Source organism: Theropithecus gelada, chromosome 1 (assembly GCF_003255815.1).
Source record: "Theropithecus gelada isolate Dixy chromosome 1, Tgel_1.0, whole genome shotgun sequence".
NCBI lineage: Eukaryota > Metazoa > Chordata > Mammalia > Primates > Cercopithecidae > Theropithecus > Theropithecus gelada.
Window position 1 is genome coordinate 6,987,672 of NC_037668.1, and position 23,497 is coordinate 7,011,168.

The following is a 23,497-nucleotide window of genomic DNA, read 5'->3' on the forward strand; positions in this document are numbered from 1 at the left end:
TGGGTGGGCTGCGGGAAGCAATCTGGGTGTTTACTGACTCCTCCTGGACACTACCGGTGGCGGGTAGCTTTAGGCGTCTCTAGTCTTTGAGCGTTTGAATACGTTTTAGCCCACAATAATGGGGTAAACTTTGAAGGCGAACAATTCTGAGGGCATATCCAGGAGTCATAAAAAATGATTTATCTTTTCGCAGCAAAAATCCGGAAGGGCCTCACACTCGTTTCTTCTCATAGTGCAAGCATTCTTTCTTACATCTACTGCATTAGACGAATTTCATTAGTATAGAGTCAGTTTTTTAGCAAGGTAATTTGGAAATCTAAATGAGACCTTTGTTTTCCACGAACAACATTGCAACAGATGCACAAGAGTGAGCAAGGCTGCATAATCACTAAACAAAATGAAACAAATTCAGTCAACTGACCTTTCAAGTTACCAAAGATATTCCTGTTGTGTCAGGTAATCAAAGAGGGTGAATCAGTAATTAAAAGGTTGAAATAAGAGCAAAGAGATGATTCATCCAATGGGGGAAGAGGGAAGGAGGAAAATGGGTAATTATGACCACAGGAAGTTCCATGGATTATCCCCTGTCAGACAGTACAGCATGCTCCTCTGGTGAGAGGAATGCTTTTCCCAGATTCAGTGCTTCTATTTTCACAGATTCACTGGCTCTCTCACTTGACAGTATTGGATAAATAATGAGCAGCCAGTCTCCTGAGTACTCTCCTACCCACTTTTTGCTTACAACACATTTATTTGACATGTTGTATGTGTAATCACTGGGAAGTGTACAGTTGTAAAGAAAATCGGATATAGTCTTGTCCTCAAGGAACTTTTAGTCTAGCATCATTAATGATCACAAAAATAAATCCAAACGTACACACTGGAATAAGTGCAATGAAGGAAAGATAACCTTCAATTCAAACCTCTTGAATTCTAAGAGGAGGCCGTGTCCCACATCTGTTTAAAAATTTCTCTCCACCTTTGTTGCTGGTGTCCGGTCCCATGTATAACACCTCAAAAGTGCCCCTTTGCTCTCTCTGATGCCTTCCCACGCTTTCCTAAGCACAAATATTTGCTTCATTTTCAATGCTTTCATAGCTCACTCTATTGTAATTATTAGTTTTTACTAGGTAGTAATACTCCAGCACAGAGCTTATGACATTCATCTTTGCATCCCTGGTTGCTGACAGTGCCTGGTCTCGACAACTCTCAAAAGTTTGTTGAATAAATAGCACTGGACAACAGTATGATAAATTGTTAGAGATTGGAATGTATTTCTGGGAAAGTACAGAATGTAAACTTTTTTTTTTTTTTTCAGATGGAGTTTCACTCTTGTTGCCTAGGCTGGAGTGTGATGGCATGATCTTGGCTCACTGCAACCTCCGCCTTCTGGGTTCAAGCAATTCTCCTGCCTCAGACTCCTGAGTAGCTGGGATTACAGGCGCACACCACTACACCCAGCTAATTTTTGTATTTTTAGTAGAGACGCGGTTTCACCATGTTGGTCAGGCTAGTCTTGAGCTCCAGATCTTGTGATCCACCCGCCTTGGCCTCCCAAAGTGCTGGGATTACAGGCGTGAGCCACCGTACCAGACCTAATTTTGCATTTTTAGTAGAGATGGAGTTTCTCCACGTTGGTCAGGCTGGTCTACAACTCTCTGCCTCAGGTGATCCGCCCACCTCGGCCTCCCAGAGTGCTGAGATTACAGGCATGAGCCACTACGCCTGGCCCAGAATGTAAATATTTCAAACTAGCTGTTTTTTTTACTTCACTCAGTTCTTAAATCAAGATCTCCCCTTCCTGCAATACAGCTGGTCTGTGTATTCTAATCAAATGTTATAGAGAAACTGTACCAGGCTCTTGCACTAGATATGAGGTCATGTGAAACTAATTAGGCAATTAGGTAATTCTACTTTTAGCATACATTCTCAAATATCACAGCAATAGAAAATGTAAAAAAAAAAGTCTCACTAAATTCTATCAATACAATTACTGTTAATAAGAAAGGATAAAGCCTTGATTTCTACCATTACACATAACTTCTGAAAACCTTCTTTAATTATATGATCATTTCATCATCGTCATTCTGAATATATCACAATTGCCTTTAAATTCCTTTAAATTCCTCCTTGTTCCAAAATTAATATCGGTTTACATTTAACACAAAATGCAAATCTGTATAAACTCAGAAATATACACTTTAGCTTCTAATGCATTAAAGAAAGTAACAGGTGGAGCAATTTGATGTAAATCACAAGTGAAAATGATTTACTCTTTCTACAAGTAAAACCCATAAATAGAGGTAGGTTTCATTGTTAGATCACTACATAATGATTTTTTTTCAGATGAATTTTGAAGTCAAATCAAAAACTGAAAAATTGTGGTTATCTTTTTATTTTTTTTAAATTAAATCAGAAACTTGTTAAATCACTGGAAAACCATCTCCTATGCAACAGGGTGACATGGATTTTGGGAAGATAGTCTGTTAAGGCACCATCAGAAAAAAAATTTCAGAAATTATTTTTAGTTATTCATCATACTTAGTTTTCTACTCTGAAAGACTTAGACAATGAAATTGATAACGGTTGTGTGCTTTTTTTCCCTCTACAATAATAAATAAGCACATTATCTTTGAAGTCTACTTTAGAATCAAAAGTAAACATTTCTTACAGTTTGTAAGGTTTTCTTGAGCAGTGGTGGGTGAGATTTTTGTCATTTCTCTGTCAAATGAGAAAAATTCAGTCAATGTAGAGCTGTTTTAAAAAATTAAATAAGGCTAAATTTATTCCAGGTTTTAAGAGTTGTTTTCTGACATGTCCTCCCTGTTTAGAAAAACTAAAGAGGATCTTCTTTTTTAAAATTATGATAGGCTGGGCACGGTGGCTCACAACTGTAATCCCAGACTTTAGAAGCCAAGGTGGGAGGATCACTTGAGCTCAGGAGTTCTAGACCAGCCTGGGCAATGTGGCGAACCCCCGTCTTTACAAAAAAATTAAAAATTAGCCACGCGTGGTGATGCGTGTGTGGTCCCAGCTATTCAGGAGGCTGAGATGGGAAGATTGCTTAAGCCTGGGAGGTCATGGCTGCAGTGAGCCATAATCATGCTATTGCACTTCAGCCTGGGCAACAGAGTGAGACACGGTCTTAAAAAATATTTAATTAAATAAATAAGATAAAATTATGATAATAGTGGATGGTAAAGGGGTCCACATCCAAGGTTTCAGAACAGAAATAATACTTCTAGAGCAAAAACATTCATAAAGAAGAATTATTTCCATAAGAAGTAATGTAAATAATTAAGATCTGGTTCTATAGGCCTATGACCCAAAACTTATTCTTTAACCAGCCTCTAAACAGTTAAAGTGCATTATATAAATAAGAATAATATAATAATACCACTAATGTAATCAGATGTTAGAATTTAAATAAGAATGCAAAAAGCTTTGTATAATGTATAACATTTCCCTTTAAAATGTTAACATTGCACTTACTGGGATAATTATGTGGACATGCTAAACTGCTGCACCAAAAGTAACCATCTAACATTGTAGCTCTGGGAGTCAGTTAATAGAGGGAAGGGTAGAGCAACAGAATATTTATAATTTAACTAAAACTCAATCCCAATGAAATCCAATTGTATTTAACATAAATCCAAACTCTTTTACTGTGCTCTTCAAGGCCCTGAATGATATAGTCCCCACCAGATTCTCTAACCCCTGGTTAACTGGTTCTTCCAATATTGTAAGTTTGTTCCTCCTTCAAGGCCCATGAATTTACTGTTTTCTCTTCCTGGAATGTTCTAGCCCAAATCTTTAGGCACTTTCTCATCATTCAGATCTTACGTCAAATGTTACCACCTTACAAAGGCCTTTTCTAAAGTAAAAGTACCCACTAAACTATCAGTTTCCATTTGTTTATTGCTCATCCCTCTGAACTACAGCATAAGCTTCAATTCTCTAGTTCATCATTGTGCCCCCAAAACCTGGCACAGTGACTTACGTATGCAGTAAATACTTAAACAATATTCATGGAATGAGTAAATTACACTTATTTTATTGAATCCAAGGCAGTAGTGATTGTAAGGTCCGGTCATCATTTTTGGATTACCAATAAGAAAATTTGTAGCCATTTTCATTATTGATATGGTTTGGCTGTGTCCTTTCCTAAATCTCATCTTGAATTGTAGTTCCCATAATCCCCACATGTCATGGGAGGGATCCAGTGGGAGGTAATTGAATCATGGGGGCAGTTACCTTCATGCTCCTTATCTTGTGATAGAGAGTTCCCATGATATCTGATGGTTTTATAAGGGGCTTTTCCCCCTTTGCTCAGAACTCATTTTCCTTCCTGCCACCATGTGAAGAAGGATGTGTTTGCTTCCCCTTCCACCAGGATTGTTAAGTTCCCTGAGGCCTTCCCAGCCATGCTGAACTGTGAGTGAGTTAAACCTCTTTCCTTTATAAATCACCCAGTCTTGGGTGTGTCCTTATAGCAGTATGAGAATGAACTAATACAACAAATTGGTATCAGGAGTTAGTGGGGCACTGCTATAAGGATACCCAAAAATGTGAAAGCGACTTTGGAACTGGGTAACAGGTAGGGGCTGGAACAGTTTGGAGGACTCAGAAGAAGAAAGGAAAATGTGGGAAGGTTTGGAAATTCCTAGAGATTTGGGGACTTAGAAGACAGGAAGATGTGGGAAAATTTGGAACTAAAATGCTGATAATAATATGGACAATGAAGTCCAGGCTGAAGTGGTCTCAGTTGGAGATGAGGAACTTGTTGGGAACTGGAATAAAGGTGATTCTTACTATGCTTTAGCAAAGAGACTGGCAGCATATTGCCCCTGCACTAGAGATCTGTGGAACTTTGAACTTAAGAGAGATGATTTAGGGTATTTAATGGAAGAGGTTTCTAAGTGGCAAAGCATTGAAGAGGTGGCTTGGGTGCTCTTAAAAGCATTTAGTTTTATGCATTCACAAAGACATGGTTTGGATTTGGAACTTATATTTAAAAGGGAAGCAGAGCATAAAAGTTTAGAAAATTTGCAGCCTGATGATGCAGTAGAAAAGAAAAGCCCATTTTCTGGGGAGGAATTCAAGCTGGCTATAGAAACTTGCATAAGTAATAAGGAGACAAATGCTAATCATTCGGATAGTGGGGAAAATGTCTCCAGGGCATGTCAGAGACCTTCATGGCAGCCCCTCCCATCACAGGCCTGGAGGCCAAGGAAGGAAAAACCATTTCCTGAGCCTGGCCCAGGCCCCTCCTGCTCTGTGCAGCCTTGGGATATGTTCACCCTGGGACATGGTGTCCTTAGTCTCAGCTACTTCAACTCCCTCTGTGGCTAAAAGGGGCCAAGGTACAGCTCAGGCTGTTATTTCAGAGGGTGCAAGCCCCAAGCCTTGGCAGCTAACACGTGATGTTGGGCCTGTGAGTGTGCAGAAGTCAAGGATTGAGGTTTGGGGACCTCCGCCTAGATTTCAGAGGATGTATGGAAATGCCTTGATGTCCAGGCATTAGTTGGCTGTAGGGGTGGAGCCCTCATGGAGAATCTCTCCTAGGGCAGTGCAGAAGGGAAATATGGGGCCCCCACAGAGTCCCCACTGGGACACTGCCTAGTGGAGCTGTGAGAAGAGGGCCGTTGTCCTCCAGACCCCAGAATGGTAGATTCACTGACAGCTTGCACCATATGCCTGGATAAGCTGCAGACAGTTAAAACCAGCTGTGAAAGCAGCTGAGAGTGGGGCTGTACCCTGTAAAACCACAGGGGTGGAGCTGCCCAAGGTTGTGGGAGCCCACCTCTTGCATCAGTGTGACCTGGAAGTGAGACATCAAGTCAGACAAAGGAAATCATTTTGGAACTTTAAGGTTTGATGACTGCTGTAATGGATTTTGGGCTTGCATGGGGACTATTGCTCCTTTGTTTTGGCCAATTTCTTCCATTTGGAAAGGGTATATTTACCCAATGCCTGTACCCCCATTGTATCTAGGAAGTAACTAACTTGCTTTTGATTTTACAGGCTCATAAGTGGAAGGGTCTTGCCTTGTCTCAGATGAGACTTTGGACTTGGACTTTTGGGTTAATGCTGGAATGAGCTAAGACTTTGGAGGACTGTTGGAAAGGCATGATCTTGTTTTGATACATGAGGATATGAGATTCAGGAGGGGCCATAGGTGGAATGATGTGGTTTGGCTGTGTCCTCACCCAAATCTCATCTTGAATTGTAGTCCCATAATCTCCACATGTCGTGGGAGGAACCCAATGGTAGGTAATTCAATCATGGGGGCGGTTACCCCTGTGCCACTGTTCTCATGATAGTGAGTGAGTTCTCACAATATCTGATGGTTTTATTTGTATTTATTTATTTTTTTTGAGACAGAGTTCCGCTCTTGTTGCCCAGGCTGGAGTGCAATGGCACGATCTCAGCTCACTGCAACTTCCACCTTCTGGGTTCAAGCAATTCTGCCTCAGCCTCCCACATAGCTGGGATTACAGGTGTGCACCACCCCGCCCAGCTAATTTTGAATTTTTTTTTTTTTACTAGAGATGAGATTTCACCATGTTGATCAGGCTGGTTTCGAACTCCTGCCCTCAAGTGATCCACCTGCCTTGGCCTCCCAAAATGCTGAGATTACAGGCATGAGCCACTGCTCCCAGCCTATCTGATGGTTTTATAAGGGGCTTTTCCCCTTTTTCTTAGCACTCATTCTCCTTCTTGCCACTATGTGAAGAAGGATGTGTTTGCTTCCCCTTCTGCAATGATTGTAAGTTTCCTGAGGCCTCCCCAGCCTTGCGGAACTGAAAGTCAATTAAATCTCTTTTCTTTATAAATTACCCAGTCTCGGGTATGTCCTTATAGCAGCATGAGACCAGACTAATACAATTATGAAATAAAACTTCCACTACTTAGAATTTTTATATTTATTGAAAGGACTATTTTAAACTTACTAGGTTTTTTTTTTTTTTTTTTTTTTTTGAGACAGGGTCTCACTCTGTTGTCCAGACTGGATTGCAGTGGCATGATCTCAGCTCACTACAGCCTCCACCTCCTAGGCTCGAGCAATCCTCCTGCCTCAGCCACCTGGGTAGCTGGGACTACAGGCGTGCACCACCATGCCTGGCTAATTTTTGTATTTTTTTGTAGAAACGGGGTTTTGCCATGCCCAGGCTGGTCTTGAACTCTTGGGCTCAAGTAGTCCTTCTGCCTCAGCCTTCCAAAGTGCTGGGATTACAGGAATGAGCCACCCGTGCCCACCCTAGACACAGATTTAAATTATATCTCCCTTTTGTGTGTATATGAAGTAAAAAAAAAAAAAGCAAAATAAATTTGTTAAGGTATTCTTCACAAAGTCTAACTCTTCTGAATCTCTTTTCAGTAATACATTTGACCATATTTTAAAAATTCCACTCATGAGTCAACATAAAAAAGTCAACAGACTAGAATATATATTTGCAATATATAAAAAATGTATTGGTATCATGAATATATAATACATTAATAAGAAAAAGCCGAAAGGAAAGAAAAGGAAAATGGGGATAAGACTTGAAGGTCCGTATGCTTTTAAAAACCCGTATAGGCAAATACTTGAAATTATACCCAGCCTCATTAGAAATCAGGGGGATGGCCGGGCACGGTGGCTCAAGCCTGTAATCCCAGCACTTTGGGAGGCCGAGATGGGCGGATCACGAGGTCAGGAGATCGAGACCATCCTGGCTAACACGGTGAAACCCCATCTCTGCTAAAAATACAAAAAACTAGCCGGGTGAGGTGGCGGGCGCCTGTAGTCCCAGCTACTCCGGAGGCTGAGGCCGGAGAATGGCGTAAACCCGGGAGGCGGAGCTTGCAGTGAGCTGAGATCTGGCCACTGCACTCTAGTCCGGGCGACAGAGCAAGACTCGGTCTCAAAAAAAAAAAAAAGAAAGAAATCAGGGAGATGATTTTTTTTTTTTTTTTTTTAAAGATTTTTACACTTACAGAAGAGGTAGAAAATTGTACAGAAAGTTGCCATAAACCCTGTACCTGCTTCTCCTATTTTAACCTTACATAACTATAGAGTAATTTTCAAAACTAGGAAATCAACTTTGACATGATAATATGACTTGAAATACAAAATTAATTTGGGCTGCACCAGTTATTCCTCCAATGTCCATTTTCTCCTCCAGGATCGAATCTAGGATCTCACACTGCATTTAGTTTTTATGTGTCCTTTGTCTCCCTTCTATGACAGTTCTTTAGTCTTTGTCTTTTACAGCTTTAACACTGAAACAGTGTAGGCATGCCGGTTCATGGCTGTAATCCCAGCACTTTGGGAGGCCGAGGCAGGCGGATCACTTGAGGTCAGGAGTTTGAGACCAGCCTGGCCAACATGGTGAAACCCTGTCTCTACTAAAAATATAAAAATTAGCTGGGCGTGGTGGCAGGCACCTGCAATCCCAGCTACTCTGGAGGCTGACACTTGAGAATCACTTGAACTCAGGAGGTAGAGGTTGCAGTGAGCGGAGATAGTGCCACTGCACCCCAGCCTGGGCAACAGAGTGAGACACTGAAAAAAAAAAAATATATATATATATATATACACACACACACACACACACACAATTTTGAAACAATATCAGTCAGCTATTTTACAAATGTCCCTCTTTTGAAGACTACAGAGGTTATGTGCCTCTCATTGCATCAATATCGGGGTATATAATGTTGAAGTGTATTATTACTATTATTATTTGAGGTGAGGTCTTGCTTGTTGCTGGAGTACAGTGGCATGATCTCGACTCACTGCAGCCTCCACCTCCTGGGTTCAAGCAATTCTCCCACCTCAGCCTCCTGAGTACCTGGGATTATAGATGCTCACCACCATGCCCGGGTAATTTTTGCATTTTTAGTAGAGACGGGGTTTCACCATGTTGACCAGGCTGGTCTCGAACTCCTGACATCAGGTGATCCAGCCACCTTGGCCTCCCAAAGTGCCGGGATTACAGGTGTGAGCTACCTCGCCCAGCCGTTGAAGTGTATTATTAATGATGTTTACCTTAATCAGTTGGTTTGCCAGGATTCTCCATTGTAAAATCACTACTCTTTGCTTTGTAATTAGTAAATATTTGGGGGCAGGGCAATGCTTTGGTAATGTACTGAATTGAATAGCGTCCCCCCTAAATTCATTCCCACCCAGAACCTTAGAATGTGACCTTATTTATAAATAGGGCCTTTGTGGATGTAATCAAATTAAGATAAAGTTATACTGGATTAGAGTGGGCCTCAATCCAATGAGTAGTGTCCTCAGAAGAGGGAGTTTTATACACTGACTAGAGACATGCAGGGAGAATGCCATATGAAGACAAGAGATTGAAGTGATATATCTAGAAATCAGGGAACAGGAATTGCCAGCAACCCCAGAAGCTAGGAGAGGGGCATGGAACACATTCTCCCTGAGACTTCTAGCCTCCAGGACTATGAGAGAATAAATTTGTTTTAAGCCATCCAGTTTGAGTTCATTTGTAATGGCAACTCTAGGAACTAACACAAACATATATAAATATCCTGTTTTTGCTTAAATTTTAGCCCACCATCCATTGGTGGATCTTGCTGAATCTTTTTGGTTCACAGATGTCCAGGTTTTCCCATATAGAATTATTTTGAGCCCACCAAGAACACTGATAATGTAGTATTTCCTCAAAGAGTGCTTCATGGTTTCCAGGATTTTATTCCAAGCTGCTAAAAGCCACTGGGGTAGGCAGAATTCCAAGCTGGCCACCAAGATTGCCAATGGCACTGTACATGTCTTGTATCATCCCATCTTAAGCATAGGTGAAACGTGGATATGAGAAGCTATATCACTTATATCTCTTTTATGGCAAAGGGACTACTGCAGATATAATTAAGATCTCTAATCAGTTGGTTTAATCAAGAGGGAGATATTCTGGTTGGACCTGACTTAGATGTATTCTTAAAAGGGAGTCTATTTGCCGGGCGTGGTGGCACATGCCTGTAATCCCAGCTACTCAGGAGGCTGAGGCAGGAGAATCGCTTGAACCCGGGAGGCAGAGGTTGCAGTGAGCCAAGATCATGCCATTGCACTCCAGCCTGGGCAACAGGAGTAAAACTCCGTCTCAAAAAAAAAAAAAAAAAAAAAAAAGGGAGTCTAGAGGTGGGAGACAAGAAGTCAGAGATGATTTCCTGTTGGCCTTGAAGACAGTCTGAGTTGTATAGCTGTACTCAAATAGATTTTGTCAATAATTATGAGAACATGGGAGAGAGACTGGAGCCTCATATGGGATGCTGGCTTCAGCTGACACCTTGATTTTAGCCTTGTGAGTGCAAGAGAGAAGAACCCATTTGAGCCCTGCATGGACTTCAGACCTACAGAAATGTGATATAATATGTGGATGTTGCTTTAAACTGTTATTTGTGGTAATTGGTTATATAGCAGTAGAAAACTAAGACAGCCAGCCATACTCCAAATTTGTATAGTGGCACACTCTTGATAAAAAGGTGTCAATGGAAAGTACAGAAAATGGCCAAAACCCATGTTATTTTTTCAAATGGTCCTGAGTTTGATTGAGATATTCAGATTGCCTTTGTCTAGTCGTCCCCCATGAGTGCAAACCAATTTTGTATATGCTTACAGTCAACCACATCGGAACCTGTACCTGTGTGAGACATATCCCAATATCAAAGATGTTAAAATAAGAAATAGAAATGAATGTAACAATCAGTAACATATAAAAATTCATCAATTAGTTCCACACATATTTCTACGAGGCTAGATGACACTGAGTGAGGTTGTACCTAATTTAAACTCTGAAGGTTCTGCCTCCTTTTTAGCATTACAGGAGTGACAAAACAAAAAGCATTATCTGCTTTTTCCTGTATTAGCAGATAATACCCCTTAATTCACTCTGAAAGTTGCCATGAGATATATCAGTGAAATAACTGCAGAATGTGAAATATGATCTCTTATAGTTAAATGTGTTTAATATAAATGAGGCAGAGGAAAGGGGAATTAAAAATTAGGAAGTAAAATGTTAGCAAAGATTTTTTAAAAATGCATAATTTATTATATATGTATGTATTCCTTAACAATATGTTGTATAATCCAACAAAGAAATATATATCAATGAAAATGACAGCTATAAAACAATAAAATGTATAAATTCTAGAGACATGTTGAGTGAAAAAAAAAAATTCTTAGACTACATAAGAGTATGATACAATTCTTTTGAAGTTCAAAAAAAAAAAAAGAAAACTAAAAAATAAGTCACTTTAGGGATACATATGTATTTTAGGTCTTTCTACATGTGAATAAAACTATTAAAAAGCGAGCAGGGGGGTGGGCAAAGATAGGAAAAGAGCTCAAATAGATAAAATACAAGCACTCATAATGTTATCATTCTTAAGTTAGGTGATGAGTTATTATGCTTGATAATTTATTTGCATTCCACATTTACCCTTTTATAAGCATCAAATATTACATTTAAATATAAGTCCAAAATTATGTATAAAATGTTGATAAAATTTATATCTGCATGGCTGTTCCTAAAACTATGCTGATTTTATCAAGCAGAGTTCTTGGTTTTAGGCAATTCAGGTTAGTTTTAATAACAACAAAAAAAATGATTTTATTAAAAGTAATTCTCAGGTTCTCTAGGACAGCCAACAAACAAGAATTAGAGGTTACAGGCCAGGCGTGGTGGCTCACGCCTGTAATCCCAGCACTTTGGGAGGCCAAGGCGGGCGGATCACCTGAGGTCAGAAGTTCGAGACCAGCCTGACCAACATGGAGAAACCCCATCTCTACTAAAAATACAAAAATTAGCTGTGCATGGTGGTGGGCACTTGTAATCCCAGCCACTTGGGAGGCTGAGGCAGGAGAATTGCTTGAACCCAGGAGGTGGAGGTTGCAGTGACCTGAGATAGTGCTACTGCACTCCAGCCTGGGTAACAGAGCAAGACTGTCCCCCCCCCCAAAAAAAAAAATAGAATTAGAGGTTATCATTAAACCACTTTTGCTGCTCCTCTGTGGAGATGAATGCAGTAGTGTTGTTAGTCACCATCTTCAAAGGAATCTGCATGGTTCCCTGCTTCTTTGTATCACTAACTTTAAAGTTGAAGGCAGATGTTTCTTCCTTAGCTGCAAAGGAGGCTGATAAAACATTTACCTGGTACTTTCAAATTCTTTAGGAGGGAGGAATGCTCTGCCTTATTAGGTGAGGGATTCCCTAAACACAGGATTTAGGATATTGGGCAGCCAAAAGAGAAATGACAGATGTCTGCTACAGCCCATTCTCTTGGCCATTCAATATCAACATACTTCTTCAGCTAATTCTTCCAAAACTATATTCAAGGGGAAAGGACTTGACAATGTTAACAGTCACAGACATGTAACAGTCACAGACACTGTTAGTTGCTTTCTCAATATTCTTTCTTCTTGCTAATACTGATTTTATTTGGGACAGCTATGTACCCTGCTTTCTTTGCAGGTACCAGTGGCCATTTAACTGGTCAGGCAAGTAAGTCAAGGGGGAATCCATTTGGAATTTCTGGGAAAGCTTTGCTTTCCCTCATAAAAGGGGAATATATATAGCTGGCACAGGCCATTTCCATTTTTTCTTCCTTGCCTTCAACATGGGCATGACACTTGGCTAGTCAACAACTTTCTAGCAAACACAAGAAAACAGCATGAGGGATGAAAGCCAATATGGTAAGGAGGCAGATCTGAAAGACAGAACTGCACCTTTTCCTGTATATAGTATGAGTCACTGATTATACATTATTCCTTTCAGTTGAATGCACACATACTCTCAGCCACGCCATTCTAGAAAATAATAATATCTCATTAGTTAAGACTCCATTTATTGAAGTCATAATACTTTCTAATATATGAGCTGTGGTGTTTCTTGTGCACTGATAAAAATAGATTTTGCTAATTAAGAACCACTTGAACTCCCAGCAGTATTTGGCATTTAGGCATCTCAAGTTAGTTAGTGATTAAAAATGAGCTTAAGACTGTCTGGGTTTGAATCTTGGTTCCAGTTTGGACAAATAACCACCTCCTTGTGCCTGAGTATCTGCAAAATGAGGTACAGTTAAAATGGAGATTATATAATATAGTACCTGACAGACAGTAAAGCACTCAATAGATGGTAGCCATTATTGGCAATACCATACATACTTTGCTTTTATGGCACCAAAGTTTTCTATTTCTCTCCTACCCATTTATTATCTCTATTGAATTCTCAAGTTTAAAGTCCCTCTTCTGTATCCTATACATACTTACATAATGGATTTATCACACTGCATTATAATTATATATATACTTGTCTCCTGTACCAGACTTTTTCATTTTTAAAATCATAAGTATTAATGAAGTGGTTGGCACATAGACTATTTTCTTTTTAATCTTTTAGAGTGCTAACTATTACACAATGGGGCCTAGACTAGACATTTTTAAATTAGTGTCTTCAGGAATTCTTTGGGATGATTAGAATATAAATTCTTGAACTCCATCACCAAATTTCTATTTCAGTGGGTCAGGGAACCACATTTTGAAGAACACTAAAATAGACCTTTAATGTTTGAATCAAATTATGCATAAGGTATTAATATAAGAATCATATATAAGATATGGATATAATACTACACTAATATAAGGTACTATTTGTAGAGTTATACACTGCTGAATATACTGTGCTAATTACAAAGTATGTATGACTCTTTTTTTTTTTTTTTTTTTTGAGACGGAGTCTCGCTGTGCTCCCAGGCTGGAGTGCAGTGGCGCGATCTCGGCTCACTGCAAGCTCCGCCTCCCGGGTTCACGCCATTCTCCCGCCTCAGCCTCCCAAGTAGCTGAGACTACAGGCGCCCGCCACCACGCCCGGCTAGTTTTTTGTATTTTTAGTAGAGACGGGGTTTCACCGTGTTAGCCAGGATGGTCTCGATCTCCTGACCTCGTGATCCACCCGCCTCGGCCTCCCAAAGTGCTGGGATTACAGGCTTGAGCCACCGCGCCCGGTCCGCGTATGTATGACTCTTGTGAGGACCACTTGACAAGGTTGCTATATATATATATACGTAAAAAAACACTGCACTTCCTAATTTGACTTATTACTGAGTAAAATCAGCTAATCTTCTCAAAATGCAGTTTTTGTTAGAAAATGTAATTTTGAACTAAGATTTTTGCAAACCAGGCAAGTTCTTCATCTACTGAAAGAGAAACTTTAAAATCCACTTAAAATGAAGAGCATTCCTCCCCCACTCAATTTTCTAACTACACATTATCTTCATAGCATTAACACCAGCCAGAATTTATATTATGTAGGGCACTAAAAGCTTCTTAGACTTGTACCTCAGGCTTTTAATTTCTCAGGGGGAAAAGTTAATATATAGATTTATCATGACACTTGAGATATAAAGAACTTTATAAACAGCTCTAAAGGAACATAAAGCAGATAAAGGGACACCATATTATACCTTAATTTGATTACTTCATCATTTTCGCTGAAATCTGGCCATGGTAAGTTTGGCCATAGCTGCCAAATGGCATAGAGTACCTGCCTCTTGAATGGATTTATGGGTCACTTAAGGTATACTTCAAGGCAGATGGCTGGGCTAACAGTTTCCTTACTTACTCTTGGGAAATGAAATAAAAAATGCTCACACTTGGAGGTGTTTTTTTGTCAAATTCTATGCAGGATATCGAACAGAAATTAGAAAAATTCTTTTTTTTTTTTTTTTTTTTTTTTTGAGACTGAGTCTGGCTCTGTCGCCCAGGCTGGAGTGCAGTGGCCGGATCTCAGCTCACTGCAAGCTCCGCCTCCCGGGTTTACGCCATTCTCCTGCCTCAGCCTCCCGAGTAGCTGGGACCACAGGCGCTCGCCACTTCGCCCAGCTAGATTTTTGTATTTTTTTAGTAGAGATGGGGTTTCACCGTGTTAGCCAGGATGGTCTCGATCTCCTGACCTCGTGATCCGCCCGTCTCGGCCTCCCAAAGTGCTGGAATTACAGGCTTGAGCCACCGCGCCCGGCCGAAAAATTCTTAAATGACATATACCTATTCATTAACACCCACTGCTCTAGATGACATCCATTAGTTATTACTGGGATCAGATGCTTTTAGGACATCTTTGAAAGATTTTGTTTTAACTGTAGTTCTTTATAGCATTACAAAAGAAATATATCACATAAAGCACTAACAACTCTTTTTAATACTGTGTCTCTCCCATGCAGTATGGTGCTTAATGTTACTGGAAACTATTGACAGGTTTAGCATTATCTCAATTAATTCTGGGCAAATCTAAATAGAATAGTATAACACGAAGAATTTATAAATTTGAAATGTGAGTAAACTGAGATGGGAATGAGTTGATGAGTGAACCCAGTTGACCACTGGGCATTTGAATCTCAATGTTGCCTACACAGCATTATGAGTGTAATAATTTTCATTAGGTAACAAAACTGCTTCCTCACCTTTTTATATAGCTTAAAAAAAAAAAGAAAAAAGACAAAAAAAAAAAACAAAAAACACAACTGCTTCTATGTAAAAAAAAAAAAAAAAAAAAGCAAGCCAACTACCTATTAGTGCTAGGACTGAAAGACATCCAATCCAAGTAAGTGATGGTTCTTGATTATAAAATGGAAATTGTATAAAAATTAAAATAGAATATAGAACTAATACGATAACATTGAAAAACTGACTACTTATATTTGGTTTTTTGATTTTTTGTGTGTGTTTTTTTGGCTGATTATATTTAATAAAAGCTACTTTTAGTATTTGAACTAAGTGCACATGTGTGCATGTGCATACACAGGACAAGCTCCTCAGCTTTGAACAGTATGAACTTTGAACAATATGACAACTATAGTATCACTGGGGGAAAAAATAGCTGACTTATTTCCAAGTACGTTTCCTGGGACTAGCAGTAGGTTCTCTCAAATTAAAAGTAAAGGCACCAGGCTATAAAGTGCCAATTCTTAGCACCAGAGAGACTTAAAACTTCACAGGTGAATGACATTACAAATTAGAGAATCTGCTGATCTAGTTCTGTGGAATTGTATTATTTTGTCAAATGGAAAAAAAAAAAAAATCAGGGTTTATGCCAAATAGATTTAAAAAGTTAAATCTTTCCTAAAATTTCCTAGAAGTATATTTTACAATGCTATATACAATAAAATTGCTGGCTTATAAAAAAATGCTCAAAGTTTCAAAGATGTGAAAAATAACAATGAACTGAAAACATAGTTTATATAAATCAAAGTCCCAGAAATGAAAATTAAAAGTAGTCTCTTTGAGAAAGGAATGGTGAAACTCAGCATGTATTCATATTAACACATCTGAGAACCGTGGACAGCCATTATTGACTGGAATTCTAAATTGCCACCTGATACCTTTAATTAAGATTAAATCAAATCTGAGGCAAGACACTTAATGGACAGTACTTGAATGGGAAGATAGTAACTTCCTTCCTTGATAGACAATCTCCAGCCATCATTCAGAGTTCAGTTATTTGATGGCTTGGGAAGCAGTGTCCATTGAGTTTTCCTTTCTGGCTTGAAGAGACTCACTGCTAATGGACAATAATTCTCGAAGTTCCTTATTTTCAAGCTGGAAAAAAAAAAGGCATGTTTATTTCTGGTATATTTACTGTCAAGCTGCATTACAACAACACATTATTTTGAGCCAGGAGCAGAAAACATTATTTTTAATTTAAAAAATTTTAAGGAAACAAAAAATCCACTAGTTGAGAATTTCCTTAAATACTACTTATTTATTCATTTAACAAACATTTACATGTAGGATGTAGGCAATGATACTCTTTTGTAGTAGTAATTTACTGAGTAATTTCTATATACCAAGTGTTACAATTACAAAGGAGAAACAAAAAACAGGGTCCCTCTCCATTTGAGGAATTCACTATGTTTTATTCTTCATGGTTCCGACAGTTTTACTATTATTTCTTTTATTTAAAAAATTCCTAATAATCGTTTCACTCTGATTAGTCTCCTCTCCTGGATATCTTATAGTTCCAGAGAAATGGAAGGAAAGGGGGAAAGAAATTACTTATTGAGCATGTAGCTGGGTACTACTTGGGTGCCCTGTATATGCTATCTCACAATAATCTGTAGGGTAGGTATCATTGCCTACATCCATATATTTCATGAGGATGCTCTGGCTCACAAAATTCCTAAAAGTTGTCCAAATTCAGACAACTTGGATGTGGTATTACTGGGGTCTGAATCTAGTGGTCATGTTTTTTCTACTTGAAGTATTAAGGTAGAATTTGTCCCACATTTCCTTAGGGCTGTTTCCATAAGTGAGGTAAATCGAGGATAAATAGAAGGTCATGCTATCATTTCACTAGCTCCTAATTCCTCCTTGGGACCTGTCACTACCTTTGATTTCTAGAGAGAGTAGCTTCCGCTCTTCATCCTTATTCTCTGCAGAAAATTCTGGTAAACCAAAGCATTTTTAGCTTCACCAAGATGTGCGGAAGTCCCAGCTAGAGTAACTAAGAGATTAGAGCCTGTGGTCGATGAATCTTCAGTATTTGTATCTGTCTCCTAGCATTTACATACTATTTACTATCATATGATACTAGGATTATCCCTTCCACTAGACTCTGGGCAGGTACCTGTGTTTTTCTCTCTGGTATTTCTCAAAGGCCCCAGGACAGTACCTTGTAATAAGCAGCACACAAACGATTTACTGAAATGCCTCGCTTTTTTTTTTTTTTTAAATTTTTCAGACAGGATCTCATTCTGTCACTCAGGTTGGAGTACAGTGGCATGCATGATCATGGCTCACTGCAGTCTTGACTTCCTGGGTTCAGGTGATCCTCCCACCTCAGCCCCTGAGTACCTGGGATTATAGGTGCACACCACCACACCCGGCTAATTTTCTGTATGTTTTTTGTAAAGACAGGGTCCCCGCCATATCGCCCAGGCTGCTCTTGAACTCTTGGGCTCAAGCAATTCACTCACCTCAGCCTCCGAAAGTTGAAATCCTTAACAATTTTATGAGCACACTAATGCCCCAAACCCTTTTTTGTAACATATTCCTATTTTAATCAAAATGTGACCTAAACATAGCTTTTAAGAAATCAAGACTACAAGGCTTATACAAGCAGTTCTTTGGCTTTGTAACCCAAATGCAACCACTTTTAACACTTTTATCTATTTCTTTTGGTATTTAATTCTGTAATTCTAAATAATATGCTTATACTGCTATTTCCTGATCATCAATTTTAGACATTATCTACTTCACTTATTATGGCAGATGAAGGATTTTATCTCACATATAACTTCTCCCCTCTACTCCCTCTACCTTCCCATTATAATATCTCAAGTTATTGCCAATACATAGTTGGTATTTCCACTGATTGCTGTTTACTATATTTCCTTTCTTCAAAAGGATATCAAAGAGTATGAAGGAGGAGTTTTAATTTTAAATCATGAGCACACAGAAAACATTAATATATTACAGTGATGGGATAGTGATGGCATATCTTCCAGACTCCGAAAACTCTGAAATACTGTGAACCTAAAATAGCTACAATCTTACCTCTAATTGGGCTAATTTTTCCTGAATCTTACAAAACTGGTCATCATCCACCTGAACTGCTTTCCTCATCACTTCTCCCATTTCGCAGATTCTGTCAATCTGACTCTCAATTTCCTGTGAAGATATTAAGGAAACAAAGGTGGAAAAGTCACCTGTTCTCTCTATATAAAGAACATAAAAGTGTGTGCATTATGATTTTTAAAAGTTCATTTAATCTATGATACAGAAGTTACAATGGAGTTTCACTATAATTTTAGTCCTTAGACATAAAGCCATAGTAAAGTGATCTTGTGGTATTCACAGATAATTTTTTTTTTTTCCCAAAAAATCAATTGTGCAAGACAGTGTGGCAATTCCTCAAGGATCCACAACTAGAAATACCATTTCACCCAGCCATCCCACTACTGGATATATACCCAAAGGATTATAAATCATGCTACTATAAAGACACATGCACACGTATGTTTATTGCGGCACTATTCACAATAGCAAAGACTTGGAACCAACCCAAATATCCATCAATGATAGACTAGATTAAGAAAATGTGGCATATATACACCATGGAATACTATGCAGCCATAAAAAAGGATGAGTTCATGTCCTTTGTAGGGACATGGATGAAGCTGGAAACCATCATTCTGAGAAAACTATCGCAAGGACAGAAAACCAAACACCACATATTCTCACTCATAGGTGGGAAATGAACAATGAGAACACTTGGACACAGGGTGGGGAACATCACACACCAGGGCCTGTCGTAGGGTGGGGAGAGTGGGGAGGGATAGCATTAGGAGGAATATCTAATGTAAATGACGAATTAATGGGTGCAGCACACCATCATGGCACATGTATACATATGTAACAAACCTGCACGTTTTGCACATGTACCCTAGAACTTAAATAAAAAAAAGAAGGCCTCCTTAAGGGGATCCTCATTCCAGTTGTATATGTTCTATTGATACCATTACTAAGGGATACAGTTTTTAAACAAATATATAATGTTTCTTATATTTAAAACCAAGAAGTGAAGAGTAGAATGCATTTTCTGTTTTCACTCTTTGCCCAGACATCAAGTTGATAATCCTATGGTTATCAGTGATATGCATCAGCTCATAAGTAACCCTTCAGTATGTGAACATGGGGAATTTTTAAATACTGGGCTCTTCGATATGGATTTGTGTTACAGTCATGTTATCATCTCACGCCTTCCAAGATTTCAAAGGATCTGATGGCTGTAATTGCAGAGAATAAATGAGTAATCTTTAGTCTATTTCAGAAATAGAAGGCCAGATGATTCCCTTTCCATAAAGGATTAAGTTTTCATCCAATGCCAACTCTGATAAGGCCTTAGTCATTTCTGTGGGTGAAATCTGATCTGATGCAAGCAATGTTATTTTCATTTCTGAAAATTATCTATGTCCAGTGCATCAATCACCCAATAGGTCCACCCTCCAATAAAAATATTTGAAACGGAAAAAAAAATCAGTTGTAGTTTAACTACCCATTGGATGTTGGATACTACCTCTAAGTGGCTGTTTAACTTAAATTTGAATACTTTCACTGGCAGGAAGCTTACTACATTCCAAGGTGCCTTATTCTATCTTTGGACATATCACTTAGAAAGTTTATCTATCTGAGTAAACTGTCTCTTTCAAAGTTCAGGTTTTTTCCTCCATATGAGAATAAATAAAATCTATTTTTCTCTTCCATTTGAAAGCCATTCAAATATTTAAAATATCTGTTTCCTAAAACTTTTAAGTCAGTAAAATGCATTCAATGGAATTTAAGATGAAGCTTATATTTCACTACATCTCACAGAAGTAGTAGGCTCCAACTTATACATCTAGAATTAAATGACACAGTACACACGAATGTACAATGACAACCATGAAGCACCTACAAACATAAGAACAATTACCGAGTCTCCCAAATTAGATAATAAGCAATCAAAGCATAGAAACTATGCCATGTTTGTTTTTTTTAAAAACCATACTTCTATCCCCTAACAACATAGTATGATGCTATGTGGTTCAGTTTATAAAAGGTTTATTGACTGCTTGCTATATGTCAGGTACTATGTTAGGAATAAAATGTGAATTCAAGTGCCTCACAACCAAGGAGCTTAAGTGAAATGTATAATAACCAACCAAGTATTTACTGGGCACCTTCAGCACTAACTGACATTACGTTTGGTGTGAGGGCTAAGAATTAATGAACATTTTCAAAAGAGATCTTGGTGAGGGAGGGGGAACGTTAGTCCCATTCAAATAAAAGGACCTGAGCAACCACTATTCATATCTTTACATCTTTATATCTTTCTATTCATATCTTTACAAAGCCATGGCAAAATAAACAACAAATGTGATAAACATGAAAGGAAAACAAGCTTACTTTTCTTCAAAAACAAGCACACATGGCCAGGCACAGTGGCTCATGCCTATAATCCCAGCACTTTGGAAGGCTAACGTGGGTTGATCGCTTGAGCCCAGGAGTTTGAGACCAGCCTGGGCAACATGGCGAAACCTCATCTCTACAAAAAAAAAAAAATAATAATAATAATAAAAAACCCCACAAAAATTAACAGGGCATGGTGGTGTACACCTGTAGTCCCAGCTGCTCAGGAGGCAGAGGTGAGAGGATGGCTTGACCCCAGAAGGCAGAGGTTGCAGTGAGCTGAGATCGTGCCATTACACCGCAGCCTGGTCGACACAGCCAGACCCTATCTCAAAAAGCAAAAAAACAAGCACACAATCTAAAACAATCTCAAGAATTTGGTTCATTTCAAATTTATTCGAAGTTTCTTACTGCAGAGTGAGACTGGTGAGCTTTCAGGACTGGTTCAGCATCCACAGCTTTTTTAGCAACCATTAACTGTAACATCTGTTTCCGGTACTTGCTCATGATGAGCTCCAAAGCATCCTGGTGTTCCTCCAAGGAAATCCACAGCTCTGTCAAAAAATAAAATAACTTGGCAGTGATGTCTGAGAGACAGTTCCCAAATCCAAAGTCTTAACAGTTAGAATTTTGCAATACTATAGAGATAATACGAATCCAAGGTTGTAAATCAATGTTTCAGTCCACAAAACTGAGCAGTTAAAGTCTATGTTAAAGGTAACTTTCTAGGCAGAGAAGCAAAATCTTGCAGTAACAACAACAGATATGTCATCAGAAGACATGGATTTGAGTTCAGTTCTGTAACTTGCTTGGTTAATACTCACAAGTAAATCATTTAGCTTCTCTGAGCCTATTTTTTAACAGCACTGTGATAGATAAAAATGAAGATATGAGAATACAGTAGAATGATATATATGAAACCCCTCTGGTAAACAACTATTAATACTACAGTCATTAATAATGTACTAATCAAGCCTAAGAATATATACCCTTAGAGTAAAATTCTGCTGCTTCACCTTGCACAAACAAGAACATAAACAAAACCTTAAATCTTACCTTCAGTGTTTATATTAATATTTAAACATTAAATTTTAAGTCCATGAGGATATGAACTCTTTTGTTACACATCTGGGGATGCTTAAAAATAAACCATGCAATAATTCTAACTCTACATAGCCCCTCTTTGGTAAGCTGCTACAAAATCAGTCAGATGACCTTGAAATGGGTAATCTAACAAACTTTACTGTTACTGAGCCAGCACAGGAGGACTCTCCTACTAAAAGTACTGACCTGGAAATAGATGCACACCCTTGTGAATGTTTAGGGCAATTTTGCAGTAACTTTAAACTATTACCAGATATGAAAAGGCCTGACTAACCTCTGTTTTCCTGTTGCAAGTCTCTAATCTGTGTGTTCTCTTGAGACAGCAGAATGTGAGGTTTGTATTTGGACATGTCCTTCATATCGGATGCATCCTCTTGATACTGGACAAATAGAGACAGTCTAAGCATGCCTTAAAGAGAACAGCGGCAGATGCAACTCAAGTGGCAGAAGTCAGGGCTCTAGGGCAGGATTCTCAGCTCCGACCCAGGAAAAAGGCCTCACCGCCGCCCTCTGAGACCGGGAATAAATTTCAGGTCGAGTTCCCACTTTACCTCGCTCTCCACCCTTCAGTGCCCAGAATCCGAGAGCACTGGACTCCTACCCTCTGCCTGACCTGGTCCGGAAGCGCTGTCCCCGCCTCCCGCATAGCGGCTACCCGCCGGTGCAGCGCTGCCGACTGATCCACCAGCGACTCGGCGGCCGCATCGTGCTCCCGCAGCCTCTCCAGAAGCGTCTTGGCGTCTGTCAGGATCTTCTCGATGGTGCAGCTCATAGCAGCAGCACAACCCCAGCCCCTGCCGGGCTCAGCTACGCGACTCGCTCAGGTCTTCTGGGAGTCTGTCTCAGCATTACTGGCGTCACTTCCGGGCACGTTTAAAAGGTGTCTTGGCAGACACAAGAGGCGCCTGCGCAGTGGCAGCGTATTTTGCGGGTTCACCCGCTTTTACCTGTGGCTTCCTTGCAGTCCTGCCTGACGCGGAGCCCCAGACCTGCCCTTACCACGCTCTTGGTTTCCAGTTGCCACAGCCTGGTGGTCAGGCCATGATGAGCTGGGCAGAAGGAAGGTCTCCTTTCCCCACTGGTTTTCATTGATGTGGATTGTTATTCAGTCACAGTTATTTTCTTTTTATTTTCATTTAATTTTTATTTATTTTTTTTTCGTTTTTGAGACGGTATCTTGGTATCTTGCTCTTGTCGCCCATACTGCAGTGCAGTGGCGCGATCTTGGCTCACTGCAACCTGTGGCTCCCGGGTTCAAGCGATTCTCCTGCCTCAGCCTCCCGAGTAGCTGGGATTACAGGCATGCACCACCATGCCAGCTAATTTTTCTATTTTTAGTAGAAACGGGGTTTCACATGTTGGCCAGGCTGGTTTTGAACTCCTGACCTCAAGTGATCTGCCTGCCTCGGCCTCCCAAAGTGTTGGTGTGAACCACTGCGC

The 23,497-nt window shown here is 39.5% G+C and overlaps 1 protein-coding gene across 2 annotated transcripts; it reads right to left on the bottom strand.

The window, feature by feature from the left end:
• Window positions 1-14,991: 14,991 nt before the first annotated feature.
• Window positions 14,992-22,910, bottom strand: SIKE1 (suppressor of IKBKE 1). 2 transcript variants are annotated; one of them, XM_025377395.1, is made up of 5 exons: window positions 22,659-22,910; window positions 22,332-22,437; window positions 21,365-21,507; window positions 18,560-18,673; window positions 14,992-16,603 (listed from the first exon to the last, which is right to left on the bottom strand). In XM_025377395.1, the coding sequence occupies exons 1-5, from the start codon at window positions 22,827-22,829 to the stop codon at window positions 16,502-16,504; spliced, it is 636 nt and encodes a 211-aa protein (XP_025233180.1). In that variant the 5' UTR covers window positions 22,830-22,910; the 3' UTR covers window positions 14,992-16,501. The 2 variants fall into 2 exon arrangements, with proteins under 2 accessions (XP_025233180.1, XP_025233184.1); XM_025377399.1 differs by having other exon boundaries at window positions 15,725-16,603; window positions 22,671-22,907.
• Window positions 22,911-23,497: the final 587 nt, after the last annotated feature.

Coding starts and splice junctions, on each gene's coding strand:
- SIKE1 (XM_025377395.1), bottom strand. CDS start 22,829: ATGAGCTGCACCATCGAGAAGATCCTGACAGACGCCAAGACGCTTCTG. Junction 22,438..22,658: donor CGGACCAGGTCAGGCAGAGG/GTAGGAGTCCAG, acceptor CTATTTGTCCAG/TATCAAGAGGATGCATCCGA. Junction 21,508..22,331: donor CTTGCAACAGGAAAACAGAG/GTTAGTCAGGCC, acceptor ATTTTTTGACAG/AGCTGTGGATTTCCTTGGAG.